The following is an 8,885-nucleotide window of genomic DNA, read 5'->3' as shown; positions in this document are numbered from 1 at the left end:
GTCCAGTGTAGCCTTGCGGTTCTGGAGGTGGGAGGGAGAAGGTAAGTGAGATCTTGCTTATTTGTAGTTTGTAACGTTTCCTGTTTCGGTCAAGACAGACCTGGACTGATACTCAAGGTCAGCCCTTGAACAACCCTGCTCAAAATAAAATCACCATTTGTCGTTTTCCCAGTTTCCCCTGCCATCGCGCCGTCCTGGCCTCCTGCAGTCCCTACTTCCGCGGCATGTTCACCAGCGGCTACGCGGAGGCTAAACAGGAGAGGATCAGCATCCAAGATGTGAGTCCGGTAGCCATGGCAATCATTCTGGACTATGCCTACACCGGCGGCCGCCTTCAGACGGAGCCAGACCAGGTCCAGGCTGTGATGTCTGCAGCAAGACTGCTACAGGTATGTAATGAGGGCATGATATTTTCCCATCTATGCAAATGAGTACACAATGATCTCACAGACCAGGTCCAGGCTGTGATGTCTGCAGCCAAAGTGCTACAGGTAGGTGATGGATGGATGGATGGATGGATGGATGGATGGATGGATGGATGGAATGTTCCCTTAGCTGTAATAAACTCTAGATTACTCAAGTGCAGAATGGTCTGCAAATGTCGCCATATTTGTTGCTTCTAGGTGGATTTTGTCAGCAATCAGGCAGCAGACTACATGAAGAACCATCTGGACGTGTCCAACTGTGCAAATCCGGAATACCAACTTTGGACATATTTGCAGGTTCAACCAGGTGGCCCTCCAACCGTCCTTTCTCCAGTTGCCGCTTGCCCTGCTCCAGTCACTACTCACCAGGGATGATCTACTGACCAGCTCAGAAGACGACGTTGTCCAAGCTGCTCTGAGATGGGTTGAACTTGACCAAGAAGTACGCTTGAGACACCTTCCTAACCTTTGCCTGTCCTTCCGTCATTCCTTCGTGAGTTCCAAACAACTTGTTGACCTGGAGAAGAAGTGCCTTTCAACCGACATCAAGTTGGTTTATAGCGACAGCACAACCCGGCGGCTGGGACAGGCGCGAAGTGAGATGCAGATTTTTGTGAGAGTTTCAACTGGTGTTTTCCCGATGTCTGTTCCTTGCTACGACCCTTCAATGGGTGAACTGTACACGATGAATATGCCTAACAACCTGGTCGGCTATTCTATAGCAGTAACTCCCGGAGATGAGCTGTATGTGGCAGGGGGTGTTGTTAATTGTCGTAAAAAAGGGTGACTTCAAGGGTTGCAAGAAGCTAAAGAAAATTTACCATTACAACCATCTGTTGAACACCTGGGAGCAAAGGTGCGAGATGATTTCACGAAGACTCAGGTAGGTCAACTCTCTCTTGCAAGCAGATGTTTTCCTGGTTAGTTTGGAGGATAATTCACCTTCGTGGTAAACTAAGGAATTTAAGTTCTTAATATGTCTTAGGAAAATGTGCACAACTTAAACTGTAATAATGATTCAGATTTGAATGAGTTGCCAAAACCCCCAACATTCGTCTTAATCTTGGTAACATTTTCCTTACCAGGTGTGGCCTGGTGCACCTGAAGGGGTACATCTATGCCATCGGTGGTGATGACGCTAAGGAAACAGCGGAGAAATACGACCCTAGTCGTGATGAGTGGACAACCATACCACCCCTCCCCCACCCCATGTGCCGGGACTTTTGTTCTGTGGCTCTTGGTGACAGCATCTATGTCATAGGTGAGTTTGAGGAAGGCTGCTACAGCTTCAGTACCACAAACAACGTGTGGAACAAGATAACGAACAGGAATATGCCAGCATCATACCCTCAGGCCGTCATGTATCAGGGAAGCATCTACTGTACAGGGAACATGGGACCGATGATTGGAGTGGTCCCAGAGATATACAACCCTGCAAAAGATGAATGGAAGCAGTCTGGAAAGTATGGTTTTGCCTCCCACGCAACAATCATGGCCAGGTATGGAGAGACCCTGTACCTCCTCAAGGTACACAGGAACACGAACCTTTATGCTATGAGGACTAGCATTGACATTAACCAGTATCAGCCAGAGACAGACTCTTGGCAGTCAGATATAGACTCCAGACAGAGACAGTCTGTACAAGACAAGAGCAGTCTGGTTCCGCCCATGGCACGCTGGTTGGGTTCCATGGGTTTGCGACATACACTTCAAGTTCACTGTCTAACGGCAAGAATGGTCCCACAGTGCCTGAGGCATTATGGTACAGAAATATACAAGGACCCTCCCAGCCATGGAGAAGAGGGGAGCGGAATCTCAGATGACAGTAACGGTGAAGACGACCTCTCTGAGCAAGAGGACGACGGAAGTGGAAGTGACAATGGCAACATCTAATACAGCAGGACATTGAGGATGACCTTCCTGTCAGACTGTAGACAGACAGTGGAGAAGAATAACAGCACTTAACACGGATCCACCCAAAAGATGAATCTCAGATAATAGTTACAGCGAAGACAACTTCTCGGACCAAGAGGACGATGGAAGTGGAAGTGACATCTGATACACTAGAAAATTGCCTTCTGTACCATGGAGATGAGTTACGCCACTTTTTCATGCTCAGATCCACCCGTAAGTGGAATCTCAGTATATAATAGTTACAGTGAGGACGACCTCTTAGACAAAGAGGATGATGACAGGGAGAGTGGAAGTGACAATGGCAACACCTGAGGCACTGGGACGTTGTGGAAGATAAAATCATAAAACTGATTCATTGAATCTAGCCAATTTATCTATTTAATGTACATTGTAAGCTCCCCAACTGTATCTATATATCTATATCTATGTATCTATCTATCTATCTATATATAAACTCGGCACAAAAAGTTTGGAATATGAACTTTGGCTGACCATATTTCCGTTGTTTCTGCATCAATTTCAATGTGTTATATATCAATAGAAAGCATGTGTGATTTCCTTTCATATGGTATCAAATTCCTTATGATTATAAATTCGTGGAACGAGCACCAGGGCTGCTTACGTCAGTGGGTCACAAAAAAAAGTGCCCAAATTTCCTTTTTTGTGTGCAACACTGTATCGCCCTGCTGGTATGGGTGCGTGTGTAAATGATTCAGTCTGTCCTATCTCACATAATCTTTGGCATACAGAACATCCAAGTTTATCTTTAACATTTTAGTAGAGTATATGTGCCGTTTTGGCAGTTGGATGACCAAATCAAGGTGCGGAGGAGCCATTAAGGTGAATGCCACGTTGACTGTCGCACGGATAGAGCGTAACAGTGTGTAGCGCTTGGTGGAGGCAAACAAGGCCACAGGAAAACAAGGTTCACCATCATCCCAGGCAACCTCAATACTGTGAGATACAGGGACACCATTCTTCATTCAGAGGCAATGCCATGCCTCGTCAGCGTGTGTATGGGGCCAAATGCAATTCTGCAAGTGTTAGACTACAACACACGTCCACACAGAGCAACGACTATTGTAGACTTTGTGCGTGGACGGGCAGTGTAATCTTGCAGAATGTCATTCGACCCCATATTGAAGGGGTAAGACATTGCATCTGAATGAAAAACGGTGTCCCTGTATCTTACAGTATTGAGGTTGTCTAGGATGATGGTGAACCTTGTTTTTCCTGTGGCAGCCATACATACACCACACTTACATACATAACACTGCCTCCACCAAGCGCTACACGCTGTTACGCTCTATCCGTGCGACAGTCAACGTGGCATTCACCTTGGCTCCTCCGCACCTTGATTTGGTCATCCAACTGCCAAAAGGGCATATATACTCTACTAAAATGTTAAAGATAAACTTGGATGTTCTGTATTCCAAAGATTATGTGAAAAAGGACAGATTGAATCATTTACACACGCACCCATACCAGCAGGGCGATACAGTGTTGCACACAAAAAAGGAAATTTGGGCACTTTTTTTTGGTGACCCACTGACGTAAGCAGCCCTGGTGCTCGTTCCACGAATTTATATTCATAAGGAATTTGATACCATATGAAAGGAAATCACACACGTTTTCTATTGATATATAACACATTGAAATTGATGCAGAAACAACAGAAATATGATCAGCCAAAGTTCATATTCCAAACTTTTTGTGCCGAGTTAGTTGACCTTTCCCTACAGTATGTAAACAAGTTTGTCATGTAGACTGGCAGTAAGTTGTTTAGAGCCTTGTATGTGAGCAACGCCTTCTGGTGTCTGTGTATGCATTTGATGTTCTTTCATCCTAGACGAGTCAACACTTCGGCCGAGGGTGTTCTGTAGGGGGCCTTCAGTAGCAGCTTCCCGGCCCTGTTCTGCATTCGTTGGAGTTTTTGAAGGTCTTGCTCCGGTGCGGTATCCCAAACAGTACTTCCATATGTGATGTACGGCAGGAAGATTGTATTGTATAGAGTACGAAGTGCTGATGTAGATACAAAGGGACTGACATGTTTCATAATACTTAATGCTCGTCTTAACTTACTAAGGACGTCTTTAACGTGCCACTTCCAATTCAGTTGATTGTCAATGAATATACCCAAGTATTTGTACATGTAGCACAGGTTGATAATTTGACCATTTATGGTTTGTACAAGTTTTCAGTTTTTTATCTGTACCTATTAGCATACACTTGCACTTTCCTTCGTTTATCGACAGATAGTTCACTGCAAACCATTGAGACAACCTTTCGAGATCTGTCTGAAGGGCAGTCTCGATGGTCCCAGAATCCTTGCTGCTGAAGTGAATAACCGTGTCATCGGCATACATTGAAATTTCACAATTTTGAATATAGTTAGGCATGTAGGATTAGTTAGGCTAATCCTACATTTAGCTAAATGTGTCCAACTAGGGGGAGCTTTTGACGCGTGCCTGTCTTTCCTAACCGTTTGCAAGTTGACTCGATAGGAGGGCTGGTGTCTCCAGGGCCCGCCTCGTGACGGAAATGTGCTTGTTAGAATTGACAAAGAATGTCATCCTATCTGCCCCCGAAATCTGAATTTCATGACATGAAAGTGATATAAAGATATATTTTCCTAAGGTTGAAATGACAAATCTAGGAACAAACATATGCATCAACAACATGGGCTCCCAAAAATAAATGTACCCCATAGTGATACTACCCCCCATCCAGTTCAATGGAACAGCCCCAACGGCCTACGTCACTAAAGACGAAACTATCCTGGTCAAAAACACGCGGTCAAGTACTTTCGGCACGAGGAAGTGTTCCGTGTAACGTCAGAACGCGACTCTGAACCTGACCAAGCTCAAGTTCGTCTGCAAAGCCACCAGTCATGCGAGACTGCAGCCTTTTAGCGGGATTTCCTCTCCTCCTCCTCATTGGTAAGTCTCAATGTGAATTTTCGGTCGCTACAAGAAAATTGATTATTTAGACTTTGTCACGTGCGTCGTACGACAGCATATCGGGGTAACACAATTGCCATTGAAGTAAAGAGTTCCCCATGCTTTTGGTAGGCCGTGAGTTCGATCGCCAGCAGAGGCGTAACAAAGACTTAAAAACGTGCATGCTGATTTCTCTGCTAAGTAGTCAGCATTGGCCCGCCATGGGGAAAGAATATGATAGGTGGTTGTGTGGCCCGAGGGCTATTGAAACAGAGGTAAGCGCAGCCCTGTTAAAGTGGACAGTCTCAAGTTTCAGGATTTGTCACACACACACATATATTCTGTCAAATATTTTGTGACTGCGTCTTGTGGATTTCGTGTATTATTTATATACAGCTTTTTCCCGGTTATCCCACAGGGGAGCACGCCCGAAAGTTAAAATAACAGCCCGTGAACTAGCCAACATCCTTGGGATATTCTTGGGTGTGTTGCACACGCTTTCTTTGCGTGCTTTCCTTCCAATTGTCGCGGTTCCTTGTCGCCCAAACAATGTTGCCTTCCCGTTCAGGAGACAAGTTGTTTCATGTATGTTTGTCCTTCCAATCTCTGTCTCATTTATCCCACGGGGGGCACGTTTGAAAGTGCAAAAAAAGCCCATGAACTAGCCAGCAGAGCCCCCTTTTTTCTATTTGGGACGTAAGTCTGAGGGGTGGGGGCTGATGTTCGGGTAACCCTACACCGAAGGGGGCTACGTTCTGAGTGTTTTTATTGTTTGAGAGGCAACTTGGTCCTTGTAATCAACTCAAAATGCTGATGATTCTACTGAAGGACATTTTTTTTATAGTTTTTGTAGCCATGACTGCCAAAAAAACTCAACTGCAATCATGATATATCATGTGTATTGTACGTATCTGCCACTTTTCTGTCAATGAAAAAGAGTAGTCAGCCTGTCCAATGATAACATACACATTATAAGACAATAATTATGTGTTGCGGTTTTCGTGGTGTTGTGGACCCCCCTTTATTTTCGGTAACGATGTGATTTTCAGAACTTTAGACTGAAAAATATTTGGAGACAAAATCTTTATTTATCTCCTTGACTCCAGGGTTCTTCCATTCCCAGTAGGGGTGTTCGTTCATACATGTGGTGTATATATTATAATGGGTTCATAACACATGGGTTTAGGTGCGCATAGACTAACCCTATGACTACTAGCTATATTTGACTGAGTGAGTGAGTGTGAGTGCTGACAGCACCCTCGGCGAACACTAGTCTTGCCATGTTTCCCATTCGTACAAGGAACGAGTTGAAACAAAGAAGAGAAGAAACAAAATGATTTATTTCCCTCTCCCGCCGAGGCGACACGTAGTTGTGGTCGTAAAACAACACGAGCCGTGTTTTGTCAACACGACAAAAGGGGAGACTTCAAAGCTAAAGGCATTAAGGCACTTTTATCACAAGCAGTCATCAAAGGGTAAAAGGTAAACATACTTTCATTCATTCAAGAATGGAATTCAAACCAGAACTTTGACTTTGCAAGCCGCGGAGTGTGTGTTTTTCGGCTCATTCGTTATGCGGTCAATTGGCAAGTTGAAGACATCAATGGGATATTCTTGGGTGTGTTGCACACGCTTTCTTTGCGTGCTTTCTTTGTTATTGTTGTGGTTCCTTGTCGCCCAAACAATGTTGCCGTCCCCTTCAGGAGACAAGTTGTTTCATGCATGCTTGACTTTCCAATCTCTGTCTCATTGATTTTCTTTCGTTCATTCTCATATTGTTGGAAAAGTACACATGTTTTAGTTAGATGGTTTACGAGGGGCGTGCAATAAGCCACTTCCAGTTGTCTGATCTAAATGAAATTTTGTATGTGTAATAATTCATATCTCTATGGGTTATGTTGCAAAAGACAGCTCTGAACTAATTGTGGTTTCTGATTTACTGGTGTTTGAACTTAGTCAGGTGCGAAATGGACCAGGTGTGAAATGGAACCAGTTGAGTGTCGCGCAGTGATCCGGTTTTTGTATTTGAAAGGACGCACACCAAAGAAGACTTTTGATGAAATAAATGAAACTTATGGTGATGATGCCCCATCATATGACCTTGTAAAACGCTGGCATCCTGAATTCAAACGTGGCTGGAAGTCTGTGGAAACAGCTCCCAGACCTGGTCGTCCCTCTTGTGCCATTGATGAGGCATCAGTTGGAGGACCAACCTGGGGTGTCCTACAAAATCGGTGTCCAGAGCTGCATCAAACGATGGGAGAAATGCATAACTCTGGGTGATTCCTATGAAGAGAAAGACTAATAACTGTGCCAAGTTTCATTAATCTCCTGCTATGGGAAATGGGTCAGGACCATTACTAATTGCACGCCCCTCGTAGAAAAGTGGAAGCAACAAAATGACTGAAAAAAACGGGAACCCACTGTTAAATCAATTTAAGACATAAATTTTGTGTCTACTTCCAAATTAATTCTGGATAGGGAAATGTTCGTTAGCCCACAGACCAACGTTTACTCCCGTGCGACCGGTGTACGGTTACCCTGTCAATAATCAGCCAGGTGTGAATAGGCCCTATTGTTTGTCTTAAGTGTGTAACACGTGTCCGATGTCCGGTTCAATTGTTTGGCTTACAAAGGGCCCTTTTTGTGGTAGGAAAAAACCCGCGGGGGTTTCCCAACGTAGTCCTCGGTACGAGTAAACACGTTTGATACATTTATACGTCACGTTGACTAAGCTTATGCCTATGTTTGCGTATTGAATTGGTTAAAGGCTAGCCTATATAAAACGGTGTGTGTGTGTGAGGGGGGTGGCAAGGGCGCGAATAGCGCGCTACTAGAACTCAATTGCCTACTTCACTCTAGTAATTGTCGGTGATCTGTCAGCAGCGATCATTGGTCCCCGCTAGAAAGTTATCGGGTTTGGTATGGTGCACACGGGGTAAGGGGTGCTGGTGCCATGACGGCGATAGCGCCCCTCCAGGTGGTTTTGTGTACTGCAACACTTTAGGCTCTAAAACAGAGCTGTAAATACTGAATAGGATCCACTACGAAAACGAATTTACGGAGGAAGCATTTTGCCTTACCATATTCATTTTCTTCCTGAACCATTAAAAGTAGGGACTGTTTTCGGTCACGTATGACAGGAGCCCCCTAAAGCTAACGTCACGCTTCCACAAAGGGGCCCGCCGGATAAGTTAGGGGCTGACTTTCGGACGGGCCGACACCCCCGGCGGCTGCCGGGCCACTTTGGGGCTCGGACGGGGCCAGGGTTAATTTCAGGTCGAACCTAAAATCAACCAGGGGCCCGGGTAGAAAAATACGCTCTAACGCGTGAAGAAAAATTTATTTGTGACTATGTTAGCCGATGTCTACCCGGCTTCAGACACCGTGGAACCCCTAGGTAATGTGACGTAGGCCAAATTATAACCAGATAGCTGGAACACTTACCTGTGTCTTGTTTTGCAGTGACGTCACTCTTGGCCCTCCATGTGTCGGAAGGGACGACCACACCTGGCGGTACAGCCCCGCCCTGGACGGTCACGGCGCCGTGGAATCAGGTAACCGCTAATCTCCAAGCAGATCCTATGGTATCATTAGATATTAGTAT

The 8,885-nt window shown here is 45.1% G+C and overlaps 1 protein-coding gene across 1 annotated transcript; it reads left to right on the top strand.

Annotated features, from left to right (window-relative positions):
* The first annotated feature begins 1,215 nt into the window (after positions 1–1,215).
* Positions 1,216–2,318, top strand: LOC118417402 (kelch repeat and BTB domain-containing protein 2-like). Its single transcript, XM_035822959.1, has 2 exons — positions 1,216–1,308; positions 1,511–2,318. Exons 1-2 carry the CDS (start codon positions 1,289–1,291, stop codon positions 2,316–2,318), a joined length of 828 nt encoding a protein of 275 aa, XP_035678852.1. The 5' UTR covers positions 1,216–1,288.
* The last annotated feature ends 6,567 nt before the right edge of the window (positions 2,319–8,885 follow it).

Source organism: Branchiostoma floridae, chromosome 6 (genome assembly GCF_000003815.2).
Source record: "Branchiostoma floridae strain S238N-H82 chromosome 6, Bfl_VNyyK, whole genome shotgun sequence".
NCBI classification, from domain to species: domain Eukaryota; kingdom Metazoa; phylum Chordata; class Leptocardii; order Amphioxiformes; family Branchiostomatidae; genus Branchiostoma; species Branchiostoma floridae.
The sequence above is the reverse complement of the archived record's forward strand: the minus strand, read 5'-3'. Positions and strand labels throughout refer to the sequence as shown.

Excerpts from the sequence above, each read along its gene's own strand:
- LOC118417402 (XM_035822959.1), top strand. The coding sequence starts at position 1,289 with ATGATTTCACGAAGACTCAG. Across the intron at positions 1,309-1,510 it reads ATGATTTCACGAAGACTCAG|GTGTGGCCTGGTGCACCTGA; the intron begins GTAGGTCAACTC and ends TTTCCTTACCAG.